General features: G+C 40.9%; 1 protein-coding gene across 26 annotated transcripts in view; it reads left to right on the top strand.

Annotated features, from left to right (window-relative positions):
- The window catches only part of ANK3 (ankyrin 3), a 284,651-nt gene that overhangs the window by 142,183 nt on the left and 128,475 nt on the right, over positions 1 to 13,993 (top strand). For all 26 annotated transcript variants that reach the window (XM_030950841.1, XM_030950832.1, XM_030950843.1 and 23 more), the window contains 4 exons: positions 6,519 to 6,620; positions 7,075 to 7,173; positions 7,498 to 7,596; positions 10,936 to 11,034. In XM_030950841.1, coding sequence (XP_030806701.1) covers positions 6,519 to 6,620; positions 7,075 to 7,173; positions 7,498 to 7,596; positions 10,936 to 11,034 — 399 coding nt within the window. The remainder of the gene's footprint in view (positions 1 to 6,518; positions 6,621 to 7,074; positions 7,174 to 7,497; positions 7,597 to 10,935; positions 11,035 to 13,993) is intronic.

A 13,993-nucleotide genomic window follows, 5' to 3' on the forward strand; every position in this document is an offset into this window, starting at 1 on the left:
GAACAGGGTGCATATTCAGCATTTTGCCAAGACAGACTTCAAGGCCCCATGGGATCTTGAAAATGGTTTATACTAAACTTGCACTTTGTCCTGTGGTCTAGTAAGGAAAGAGGCTTGTTTGCATGAATGTTTTCCTAGTTTGGCCAAAGATTTCTAGAAGGAAGGACTTGCATCTAAAGTGCATTTTCCACTTTTGTTTTGAACTCCTTAGATCCGTGATTTTTCAGGAAATGTTTCATTTTCCTCTGCAAGAATGGTAAGATTGACCACTGTACAGGGATGGAGCCTCAGTACTTGAAAATGCAGTTGGTTGTAGACTCACTTGCATATTTTGCAGAAATACAAGAAGTTTAGTCCCCATCAGTGTGACCCAGAAGAAAGTTTCACATGGCCTAATAGCAGTGTGGTTTTTAACCTGTGGAAAGCATACTGTAGTTACCTAGTTGGAACAGAGCCCTTTATGGGGACATTGCAAATAGCATCACATCTTTGGCCGCTTTATCATGCACAATACAATAATATGATCAAAGAAAGTTGATGATTAAACTGTGTGATAGGGCAAACAATTAGAGGGATTAATTTGGTTTTTGATTAGTAATTATGTTGTTTCTCTTTTTGCAATCATATTCAAAACAGCTGGCCTTTCCTAGCCAAAAGATGTGTCCTCTGAATTGTCAGGCTCTGGGAGTGGAGCTTTTCCTGTTGCCCTGAGGTTGTGTTCAGACCTGTGATCCCAAAAGCAGTCTCTGGAGGGTAATTAACAGCACAACTGCAGATAGCAGTGGGCCCCAGGCTGGTACATCCTTATCAGAAGAAAACACATATGGTAGCATGGTATGTAAAGTGTGAGTACTTGTTTGCACAGAGAACATCATTCATCCAGTGCAATCAGCTCCCTTTCGAATAAAGAGGATACAATTGCAATGTTTAATAGTGATATTGTTAAAAGGTAGCCACAGAGAGATACAGGGGATTAGAGCCTCTTGGAGGGTGAATGAAGAGGCTCCCCTTGACAGTGATGTCGCTGGTTTTTTTCATGTGGTTCAGACACTGCTGTAAATTGGCCACTGTAGTTTATTTGGAATAAAAATTCATTGCTTACCCAGTGGGGGTAACACATTGCATGGAAGAAAATTCTAAATTAGCATAGGAGCAAAATCTAAGAAATGCCAAGGTCCTCCCATTTCTGGGATCACGCTTAGTGCCCATCAGAGTTGAGCCATCCTGCAAAAAAATGCCAGTGGCTGCAATAAGCCCACCCTTATCAAAATAAACTAAAATGTTATCATCCATTTCCTCAGGTCACCTCATGCTGCTGCAAAGACTCTCTTTGTTGAGCACATTTCCAAATGGAAGTAACATAAGTTCATCCCTTAAAATGAGGTCATTGCCGCTCCCCACAACAAATGTTAGGCATGGTTAGCATCTTTTTGTTGGGACTCAAGCCAGAATGCATCCTGCTCTGGCACAATGGGAACCTGCTGGGGGTTTCCCTTCACAACAGCTACTGTTAAAGATGGAGTGAAAAACAAAACCCTGCTCCCAATGTGAAAAAAAGACTGGATTTTTGATCTGAAAAAGAGGCCACTGTAAGCAGAACACAAAGGAAAGAGAGATGACCATAATAAAATACCACCAGTATGGGGGGAGGCCTGTGCACATTAAAAATAATGGCTTTGCACTTTAGAGGGTTCACTCAATAATAGAGTTTCTCTGTTTTCTTAAGGGACCTTCTCTATTCCCATGGAAAAACCAGGCCAGACCCTGGACTGACAGTCAGTGAAAATTTGCTAATAGTTTTTTCTCTTTAGCCGCGATAAATAATCTCTTACTTCACTGGAAGCACTTAAAGAAAAATGAGTAAATATGTATTTGCTAGCATGAGTCAGCATCAGCATTTTCTGGAGGCTTAAGGTAATATCCAAGTGGCTTAGGCATTAGTCTTGGCTGTAACAGAAATATTTTTAATTCATGTAGATTTTTCTCAAAATGGGGAAACAGTTCTCAGGTCCCTTCATCTTGTGGCAGGACCAGGGGACCATAAGGTAAAGAAGAGTTGGCAAATGGAGTGCTGCTGCCAGCACAGCTTATTCAGCCTCAGCCCTTTCCTGGGATGTCCCTGGGATGAAAATGAGCTCCAGACTGGAAAACCTGTTGTGTGCTACAGGCAGTCTGCAAGCTCATCAGCCAGCTGTACATTGGAGAGGGATTTTTTATAGCAGTGTACCTTAAAGGGAAATACATGAATCTAAAATAAATACACATTGCATAAAACCTCCCTTCCTTAGCCAGTTGAGCACATTTTCACATTTCTTAAAACTAGAAACAGTCCCTTTTTCTTCCAAGAAGTATGGAGAGAGAGGGGAGAAGTCATACCATCTGTGAAGAAAAAGCTTGGTATTATGCATTCACCAGTACTGGTACTCCCATAAATTCACTGTTTACTAAATATTCTCTGAATAGCCATTTCAGAGCTAAATGGTGTGCACAGCACCTGAAGTTTGTGTCTCCAAGAATTAAAACACTTGCAAAAAGTCTTGATTTTTAATTTTAATCTGCATGTAGAGTTTGAAAAGGTAGCAGCCACAGGAAGGCCAGGAGGGAAGGGCTGCACAGGAAGGGGCTGCAATCTTTGTGGCTGACTGCAAGAGCATCTGAAATTCAGGGTGCTTTGATGTGTGTCCCTTGCCTGTTGTTTTCGTCATATTTGTCCAGGCCTTGGAGAATCAAAAGCCAGTTTTCATCTTCATTTCATATTGGGATTGATTACAGAAAAAGAGAAAGGGATCTGAACTGGCCGCAAGCATCCAGAATGGTTCTCAGGATGCTGAGGTTTAGTTAGTGAAGGATAAATCTGTTAGGTCTGGGGGGAGAATGTCCTGTAGACAGAGTGTCTGTGTCTATTCTGTCTGTGTGGAGTTCTTATTTTCAGATGCCAGCTGGTGTGGAAGGTGGGAATGGGCACATGGAGAAGAATTGCCCACAGACAGGAGCACATGGGTGTCCTGGGTGATGGTTGGAAACTCAAAATCCTTTTCCCCCCGCTGTGGTTTTAATGCAAATCATATATCAGTCCTTTATCAATTTGTGACATGGGCTTCCAGGAATGATGGCAATCCAGATAAATAATTACTAACATTATTATTGCACTTCTTTGATATTTGAAATTTTCCATTGGTTTGAGCCTAGGCTCTGGTGCTGTTTCTGTCTGTAATAATCCTGGGGCAATTTAGGGACTCCTAGCAGGGGACTCCAAGAGGCTCTTTTTTAAACAAAACAGTGCCAATAGCAAGTAACATTTTTCTACTCTACTGAGGTATTAAAAAAAAAAAAAAAAAGAAAAACAATAAATTTAGGCTTAAAATATAAATATAAAGTTTGAAAATTTTGGGTTCAGAAATTTGGGTAAAAGTTTTGGATTTATGTTTTTGCTCAATTCCTTACATTTTGTATAGAGGGTGTTGATTGGTTCTCGTGGTTTTTGAAGTGACATGTCTTAACAAGGGTACTCAAGACATTTTGTGAGACAGAAAAAAATTTGCAAGTCTCTCCTCTGTGTGGGTAGGTCTGAAGTAATGCCTTAGTTCTAGGGGAAGTGGAAGCTGGCAATGCTGCTTTTAGGGAGGCTGAAACTGCTTTTGGTTTCCAACAAGGTTGCCTCTGTTTTCTCTCTAATGTTACTGCTTGTTTCTGCTGATGGTAGAGGTGGAAATGGATGGAGGCACTCCCAGAAACCCTATTGAACTTCTTGCTCAATTGTACACCCTCAGTCTGTTATCCCTCTGTGCAAATCTCAAAGCTCCTGGTGGTGGCCCAGAAAGGGTGAGCTAACCCCATCTGTGGGCTTGGGAGCATCAGCCAAGGTCAGACAAAGAAGGTTTTCCCCTTTCTCAGAGCACAGGGATGTGTTACACCCTGTGTGCTAAGGCAGCCCCTGCACTTGCGCACTGGCTCACATCGCGTTCAGGTAACTGGAAACCAGTAACAGTTGACCAGTAACCAGTGCTGGGTTACTGGTGCAGGCTGACAGGTGAGCAGGATGCTGGGCCCAACACCTCACCAGCCCCACTGAGGGATGGCAGCCTGGCTGCTGGTGTGGCTGGACACTTGTGGCTGCTTTGGAGTGAGTTTTGAGGGATGACTGGCAAAGGAGGATGTGCTGTTGGCTTGAGGGATTCCAGGAGTGGATTTGTGCAGCACCTGAGATAGTTTGGTTTGAGACGTTTTTATATGGCCTCAGGCCGGGGCTGTGACCTGAACTTTATCCTTCCTCCTGTTAGTGAGTGCTCCCAAGACTTATCAGCTGTTAAGTCTTCAGAACCCCTAAGTCCAAAAATCCAAAAGTCCATAAACATGCCCAAGTCTGTAAGAGACACAGGCATTGCTCTTGTTCCACAGTGAAGTTGCAGTTAGAGATTAATGTGATTATCAAATATTTATTGCTGCTTCTGCCTCTCCCCCTCCATTTTGTTTGAGCAAATAGACTGGGACGTGTCTGCAGAGGAGCAGTGCTCCTTGTCTGGCTGTGTTGCTGTGACTGCCTGCTGGAATCTGATTTCCCCCTCCCCAGCCAGAGCAGCTGTAAACAGCTGATGTTAATTCTGGTCCCCCTGCTGACTGTGCCAAACAGAGATGCCATTGCCCTCTGACAAAAAGGCTCCCGCTCTATTGAGTCCTCCCTCATACCTTCAGTAATGCTGATAAAATGCTGACCTGTTTTTTTACCCCAGTGACTGCTGTTGCTAAGCACTGAGAATATGACCTGTCTCCTGTAATAATCTGCATTGCACAACTCGGATGATCTCCCAAATGAAAGCAGCTCTCAAGGCAGCTTTTCTTGCCTGTGGTCTTTACAGTTATGACTGTTTACTTTGCAGGGGCACCTTATTTTTGAGAAAGCCTGACTGAACACCAGTATTTGGGGGCTGTTCTGTTGGGAAGGACATTGCAGAAGCTGGTTTGTAATGATCAGCATGGCATGCTTGGAAAAAAATGATAAAGAGCAGGGAAGGCTGTAAGCTGGTGACTTATCACTGCAAAGTGGAATGTAAAGTGTGCAAAACTCAGGAGAAAATGAGGAGTTCATAAGTAATGGCTTTCTCCTTAGAGGGGAGAGCTTGTTTTATTGCAAGTACCAGTAAAATGGTCTTGTAGCTTGTATGGGTGTGAGGAGAAAAGTGAATTTCCTACCCACTTATCATTTTGCTGTCATTATGCCCGAGACTGCTTCATCCTGCACACAAAGGAGGCTTCTGATGGGCTTGGAGCAATTCTTGAGCACAACATCCAGCTTGCAGTGGCTGTGTGGACAGGAGAGGAGAAAACTCTATAGCAAATCCAGAAATGTGGTATTAAAAAAAAAAAAAGAAAATTATTTGAGCAACAGATAAGTAACTGTGCTTCGGTGACAGGATGGTTTGTATTTCTCTTAGCACTAACTGCCTTTATTGTTTAGTCTAAAGGTAGTTGTTGCACTCTTTCAAAATGTTAAAACATCTCAATGCAGTGGTAGCTGCAATGATGTAAGCCTGGGATGAAATGGTGCTGAGAGGGAAAGAACCCAGACAATTCCTGCTCTACCAGTCTAGAATAGGGCACAAAAAATATGTTGACTGCCCAAGATGCCAGGGAAAGCTGTGGCACAGATAAAAATCAAAGATTGTGTGATTTGTCCCTCTTGAAAGCTAACCCAGTTTGCTGCATTTGCTCCAAGGCAGGATCAGCATTATCTAAACTGTCCTCCCTGGATATTTGCATAACTTGTTAAAACCCTCTGGGGATGGGACTTCCTCTCAGTGATTCTGTGATGACTTAACCAACATTTCTGCTGTCCTTACATTCAAACTGAAGTCATCATAAAGTAGATTTGTGTAACTATCTTTAATGCAAGGTCTGAAAAAAAGGAAAATGCAGTTTATATAATGACACTGTACCTAGAAATTTCTGGCTTCTTCACTGAAAGTGAACAGGTATTGTCAATAAAATGTGCCGGAGAATGGAGAAAGTAAACCAAAATGTTAGCAGATGTGAAATTTTATAGTGCATTCATTTGTAGAACCATGGGATTTTTAATTCCACCAACCCACTCCTTCAAGGTTGAGTAATTTGAGGGTTTTTTTAATCTCTCAGATTAGTTCTCACAGTACTGGTAGGGTCTGTTCAGCTTGGCCATTAGAAGTGGTGTGGCACCTTGGGGAAGAGCAGCATGGTTGGTTTCCCTGCAGCCCAGTCCTGAGGGAGGTTCCCCATGGCTGGGTGCCACACAGGGTGCCAGATGTGTCCCTGGCTGCTGGCCTTGCGTGTGAGACACTGCTCCATAATTCATGTTCATGTGTGGAGCCAAGCCTCCTGCTGCCTGCTCAGGGTTTGACCCACATTTCAGAAGGTGGTTTGGGATCCTTTCCTGTCTAGTTAAGTGGATATACAATGTGCTGTATCATTAATAATTTCTTTGCCACCGAAATGTGTTTTTATACTGTGCCGTGATTTCTCATGGGACGTCTCCTTTTTTCTTGTAGTCTGACACAAATGCAAGTTACCTGAGAGCAGCTCGAGCTGGCAACTTGGAAAAGGCTCTTGACTACTTAAAAAATGGAGTGGACATCAACATCTCAAATCAGGTTGAAGAATATTTTGGTCAAATTTTCTGGATAAATACCTTTCTTGCTGTTTCTCAGATTTCTCATTATATATGCACTTCATGTCAAAGATAACTTACATGTTTTTTGATGAACCATGTTTACATATCTTATCAAATTCTTATTTTGTTTAAACACTTTACCCTGATACTATTTCACTTGCACTTGGAAAATGTGCTACCTTATCTTTCATTCCATTTGTATTGCATTAGATCATGGAACAGCACACAGAATTTGAGACCCCAGAGCCAGTATATCCTGATTTAATTCTTACTCTGTCCTTATAATCTAATTCTTGTGAAGTTTGCCTTAGTTTTCGTAAGCAGTCCTCTCAGTGGGATGGTAATAACTTGTCCCCTCGTATGCTTGGAAAGCTGGAAATCACTCGGTAATCCTTCTAATTGCTTTTCTTTTTCCCCTCCCTTTTTCAAACCAGAATGGGTTGAATGCTCTCCATCTCGCCTCCAAAGAAGGGCACGTAGAGGTTGTCTCTGAGCTGATCCAGCGAGGTGCCAGTGTGGATGCAGCCACAAAGGTCAGTCAAGCCTGTCTGGTTGTTCCCTTGTTCACACTGCTGGCCTGGGCACGAGGTGCTGGCCAAGTGATTACAGACTGCTGCAGCAGTAATTATAGTAGACGATAGTAAATGTCACAGATTGCTAGGGAGGAGATTTACTGAACAAACTGTAGATTCCTGTTTTGATTTCTGTCCATGCCATGTCTTCTAGAATAACACACCCATTAGAAGTATGCAGCAAGAAATACTGTATTCTAAAGTGGAAGATGTTCTTGATGGTATTGTTATGTGTTCAGGCTCAGGTTTTGTATTTTTTTCAAGTGTCCCTGTCTGTAATTCCAGAAAGGAAACACAGCACTGCACATAGCATCCCTCGCTGGACAAGCAGAAGTTGTCAAAGTGTTGGTTACAAATCGGGCCAATGTCAATGCACAGTCTCAGGTAAGGCCACATGCCCCTGTTTACTTCTGCTGACACTGGAGTTGTTCTTCTCTTAGAAACTCTGGTATTAGCAAATATATTTGTTAGATCTTACCGTGTTAATGTTGGCTCTTGAAAATAGAGTTGATAGTCAGTGAGTTCAACCTCAGATCTGCCCTAGGAGTGCCCTATGAGCTGCTGCTTGTTAGAGGTGGAAAAGACAAGGCTAGAACAGGAGACTGGGAGAGAACGTGCTCAAAGGGATCCTGTTTCACTTTATTCACTGTCTCAGGCTCAGTTGAGCCCATCCCCTTTCCTTGTACAGCGTGGTACTGCAGGCATATGCAGAGTTTGTAAGTTTGGTTCAAGTCCTTTGAATAAATGCTTAGGTCAATTATAGAGAATTTGAAATGAGAGAAAACAGCACTGGTGCTACAAGCAAAGCAGTAGAACAAAACAGAAAAACTCTGGCTTGAAAAATGCATAAACTACAGATTGTTGGAAGTCATGTGGCTGTGCCAGCAGTGCCCTGCATGCCACCCCATTCCTGCTCTCCCTGCTCAGGGACTGGCAGGCAGTGTCAGAGAAGAGACAGTCTTCTCATCTGGCCCAGGATTTCCATTCTGCTGTATATAAAGATGTGGGCGTGAAAATAAATGTTTATTGAAAAAAAAAACAACAAAACATTTTAAAGAAGTGAGGGGTGGGGTTTTTTATTGGTCTTTCAAATAATAGGAACAAAATGCTTAACAGGATTGATTTTGAAAATGTTAGTTATTTGTGGTCTATATTTCATGGTTTTTTTCACCTGAGGAAAAGAAATAAATGACTCAGTTCTTCTTCCTTACTCTTTTATACTAGCTCAGTACAGCACTATTTAATTCCAGGAACCATATAACTTAAATTTAAAGAAAACAACAACAAAGTATTTTTAGGTAAAAATCTCCCATGGCTGTTATGAAGTAAAACAAAGCAGAAATATTTGCCATAGTTTTCCTGTTAAAGAACTTAAGATGGGATTGACAGGATCTTTTCAGCTTGTGTTTGAGAACTTGTGTATTCAGCCCTGAAACTAAAAATAATCTGAGATTGTAAACATCTTATATAACTGTATTGTCCATACACCCTAAGGTTTGGCCACATGTTACTCTAACTTTGCCAACGTGCCAGAATTAAAGATTTATTTCTCCCCCACACCACTATGGAGGCCTTTGATGTCTTTACTTGGAGCACCCATGTAACACCCCTGTTGGCCATTCCACACCATTACCAGCTGGGATTCAGCTTTTGAGGAGGTCCCTGGTGCTTTCTGTCACCAAACTGCCCTGGACCAGCTTGGTCTGTGGTGCTGAGCTCCTCTTGAGCTTTGTCTCTTTCCTTGAAAGTAACAGCTCTCCCATGCTGACAGTTCCAGTGTTAGGGCTTCTCTAACCAAATCTTCCTGTCTGTAAAAAAGGCCAAAAAGCAAGCCAGAAATTTGTGCTGGGGCTGAACTTTACACCTCTTCTATTACTATTCAAGGCAATTTTTTTTTTTTCAGACTTGTGGCTGTCTGGCAATTCCAGCCCCTTTCTAAAGAGAGAAGCAAGTGTTAAGTGTGGGGTGGAAAGATATTTAAAACCCTAAAAAAACTTAGCATAGGAGAAAAGGTTCTGCTCTGCCTCCAAATGCTAATAATATTTGGGTTTGAGAATTTCTGCCTATTAATTATTTCGTGAAACCAACTGTTCGGTAGTCTTTCCTGCTTCCTTTCTAATTGCAAATGTTTGAAACTAAAAAAATCATCTTTGTTTCCAGCTGAGTTAGTAAATAGATATAGAATATGCCATGAAATGATCGAATACCAGACTCAACCCCAGACTGCAGTTCACTGCAATAAGTTGTAGTGTGACATATAAATTACCTTAGCAAGTGCTTCCTGGCTTCTCTGTTTTTTAACTAAATAGGATTTTGACTGTATGGTGACTGAACTGTTGGACCTCTGTTCAGGAGAGTGCATTAAACACATTTCTAACTTTGTGCTTGGGCTCTGTGAGCCCTTCTGTGCCTGCTCTGTGCTTGTAGCAGTGCCTGCCTGCACAGAGACCAAACTATCAAATCCTGGAACAGCAGCAGGCCCTGCCACCTGTGCAGGCCTTGTGAACATGTGGCTTCACAGCTGCTGGGTGCCTTGCTGCTGGTGAAGTTCCTCTTGGGTCCAACATCCATTTCCTCCCCAAGTGTCCTTTGTTGTGACCTCCTGTGTGTCCCTGCTGCCGCGTGCTTGCCCTCAGGTCACCTGTGCTGGGTGCTGGACGTGTGCCCTGCCCACTGCTGGGACAGTCAGGTGTCCCTCAGCTGCTCCCCCGCAGCTCAGCCCAATCTCACTGCCATGGGTCTCCCTCTGCATCTCCCCAGGGCCCAGAACGTGGATGTTTTTCCTTTGATGTAGCCATATGGGCAAACTCTTCTCAGCTCATCTGTTTTCAGCCCCATTGGTTTTCTGCAAAATCTAGGTCAGTGTCCTGTGTAACTGTAGCAGAGATTTCAGAAATTCTTGGAACAAAAGGTAAAAAATGCGTTGCCTTAATATTAATCCCAAAAAATTCAGTTTCTCACAGGCTGTTTACAGTTAAGGCAAAGACAAAAGGTTTGGCTCTAAGACAAAAGCATTCACCAAAGAAGGAGTTAATCTCTGCAACCTCTAATACTTGTATTGCATTGATTGAAATCAGTCACTTAAGCATAATTTGAGAGATGCTCTAATGTGTTCAGAAACACTAATAAACCTCTGTCTCAAACTGCTGAGCACCAGTGATCCTCACATCTCCTGTGCCTGAAATATGAAGTAGCTCGGTGCCCAGAAGCAGAGTGTGCTCAGAAGGCAGCTCTTTGAGGAGATGGAAGGCAGAAGTAGCTGGCACAAGTGAAAGAGAAGTCAAAGCTAATGGAAAGAAGAGAAAAAATGTCAATTACTCTGAGGAGTCACTGCTCTTGGTTTTCCCACAGACTTGTATTGTATTTCCTTGTCCTGTTTTGTATTTCCAGTGCTGTGGCTGGCTGTATTTATCAGGAATCATAATTCATGGCCACCAAATCATCTGTCTAGACTGATTTTTAGCTTAACTTCTCAACAGATGTGAAAGGAATTGTTCTCACTTAGCTGTGGGAATTGTATCTGGTCAGCTGAAAGATTCTTCTGTGTCCTTTTAAATAATATTGCCCTTCTCCCATCTTCACTTAAGCCAGTGTAGATCATGCATTAACTCATCTGGGAGCAAACAGTTTTTTCACTTTTCACCTAATCTTCCCTCATTTGGCAGATCTGTTTCATGTATAAAATGTTGGTGGGGTGTTTACACTCTTGTTTTTGTGTTTCAGAATGGCTTCACTCCACTGTACATGGCAGCCCAAGAAAACCACCTGGAGGTTGTTAAGTTTCTTCTTGACAATGGTGCCAGTCAAAGCCTTGCCACAGAGGTAAAAGTTTGAATTTGACACTTTATGAACAAAGCAAAATGCGTTTCAGCAATGATTTCTGCCAGCTTATATCAAACTAGTCTTTTAAATACAAAATTAAAAACGAATAAAAAGCTGTCTCTGTGAAGTGTGCTAATGAATAGAGTTATGGGCTTTTCAGCAATTTAAACTGTCTCTTGCCATTTCTAAAATAAAAAAAAATACTTTAACTAGAGACAGTTCTAAATATAGATGTGTTCTTAGTCATAACTGCTAATCTTTCAGGTTAAGTGCTCACACAGGGAAGCTGTGTCTATAATATAAAAGTTCTCTGTGCTTTTATTAAAAATAGTGAACAATGAGAAGGGTGGCAGCCATAAGGCAAGAACAACTGTTCGCCTGTGCTTTGGACCAGTCCTGGGAGATCAGAGAAAACCCAGGGTTATCTGGGGCTTGGGCATTTCCTGAACTGCTTCATTACCATGGTGGTACCCTCTCTGTGGCACCCAGTTACCCCAACTGGTGCTGCAGGGAGAGCTTCAAGCTGACAGAAAGATGCAGGATCCATCCTTGAAGGTGTTCTGTGATCCTTCTAGAAGAACACTTTGTATTTCTTTCTTTAAAAAGCAATTATAACTCAAATACAAAATTAATTCTAACTTAAATAAGACAACCTGTGAGGAAAATAAATAACAAATATATTAATAGTTGTAAATGTATGGCATTGAGGAAGGTGTTGAATCTGGTGAATTTTCAGTTGTCATATTACCAATATTTTGCTACCAAACTGTAGAAAGGTATTTCAGTATGTGCTCTCTTTAATATTTATTGAATTCTAATTGCTCTACCAGTACTGTTTCCATTAAGGAAATAATGCTTATTTGGAAAAGGCCTAGTTTTTGAAAAATATGAAATGCACAATTAGTTCATTGCCACTTATACATGATAGTATTACTGTATAATGGTACAGAAAGGAAATCTTATTCCTTATTCCACTGTGAAAAATTAATTGCTAATGGATCAAAACAGTGTTTCCAAAATCACTAGAAGTTAGTTATAACTTGAAGCGTGCATCAGAACCATTTTCTGGAAATATTCAAGGATATGAAAGTCAAGATATACCAAAATAAAATGCATTACATCTGGAAAACTAGTCCAAAATTGTCACTTGCCACTGTATGATCTTCTGAAATGAGATTTTAGAAAAAATTTTGAAGGGGTACTAGGTTTTTTTTGTTTGGTATTTTTTTTTCTTTGAGCACTGTATGTCAATTTAGGTTGAGCTTTTTTCCATCTCAGCTGGATGATAAGGTCCAATCTAATTTTATCCATGGAGAATTTATTTGAAGATAGCAGACTACAAAACAGTGGCACCCTTATTGCCTTCCTTGAGATAGTTGCTTATGGGTTCTTTGTTATTTTCTCTTGGTCTGAGTTTTCTAATAAATCTGATTTCTCTCTATCATTCTAAGTGCAAAAACTTTTTTAACTAAAGGATTGCCACTTAGCTGAGTACTCTTTAAAAGTGACTATTTAATCATGGCATTTTAATCTAATTAACAGAAATAATTGGTTCTATTTCCCTACAAGAAAAGATGTTGCGGGTGTCTACACCACTTTTCTGTGCAGTGGCTGAATTTTGGGATGTGTAAATAGAGCAGGGAGCCAAGGCCTCCAGGGTTGCTGCAGGAAAAGCCCCCATTTCTGCCTGCACAGCAGAGCAATATTGCCAGAGCCCTCTCTGGGGATGCTCAGGGAGGGTTTTTGGCCTTTGGGGCTGCAGAGCATCTTTCCCACCCCATGGCCCTGTGGCTGTTTCACCCCAGCACTGCAGCTCAGTGCCTGCCCCTGCTGCAGGAGGATGGGGAGCTGCAGGCAGCAGGGAAACCTGGTTAAATGAGCATGAAACTCCTTGGGGGGCAGGGAGGATGTGGTGGCAATTGCTTGTTAGGTTCCAGGAATATCAGTGGTTTTTTTTGGATTTTCTTCTCTTCAAAAATTTTGAAAAAGCTCTTTTTTTCAGGACCCTCCTGTTTCTCATCCTAGATTGAGATGTTCTTGGTTTTGAAGCTAGAGGGAGAAATTCCATTTTGAAAACATTACTTTTCATTCCAAAAGTTCAAACGTTAACACTTCAAATCTGCACTGTTGACATGGAGTGAGGATCTACCTCTTTCTCTGTCACTGCTGCACTTTTATTTCACAGTTACATGGTTTCATCATGTTAGCAGTAGTTGAAAAGTGAAAGAATGTGTTTGCTCACTAAGATGCCATGAGGTTTGGTAATACAGGTTTTGGATATATTCATCAGGAGACAAACTGAATAAATAAATATCCAAAATAGTTTGCCTTTGGGATTTTTTGACTGATTTATGGGTATTATCTTGGACAAAGCTGGATGTGCTCCTGGGTTGCAATGACAGATGTTTGGGATGGAGCAGAATGTAAATGTCAACTCCTTCATTCTTTAGTTTTCTAAGAATCCATAACATAAAATTAAAATGAAGATATAAAGCTATAAATCCCAGACTGTGCTTTTTATGTGTTTGAGGAATCTGCTCCAAAATCTGTTAAACAAAAGCCTTCTGTTTTTCAGGTTTTTTATTCTACACTATTTTGGTTATTAGCAAATCTGAAAGGAAATAACTTATTTTTCTAACAGGTTTGTCTATCAAATTATATACATTTTTATGAAGAGAAATTGTAGTAGAACATCACTACATTCAGAGAATGTGGTATTCTTGATCAATTATTATATTTTAAATGTACATATAAATTATGTTAGAGGGTAGAGCTTGTTTTGTTTGTTTAGTTGTTTGGCTTTTTTAAAAAAAATCATTAAAATGTAGATTATAATCTGTCAGGAATTGATGATAATTTACTATTGAGACATGATTAGCAATTGTAATTTTAATATTTCAGCTTTTTATACATTTTTATTTAATTAAGCACTTACATAGATAAATATCTGTATAATTAA

The sequence above is a fragment of the Camarhynchus parvulus genome, chromosome 6, assembly GCF_901933205.1.
Source record: "Camarhynchus parvulus chromosome 6, STF_HiC, whole genome shotgun sequence".
In the NCBI taxonomy this organism is placed as follows: domain Eukaryota; kingdom Metazoa; phylum Chordata; class Aves; order Passeriformes; family Thraupidae; genus Camarhynchus; species Camarhynchus parvulus.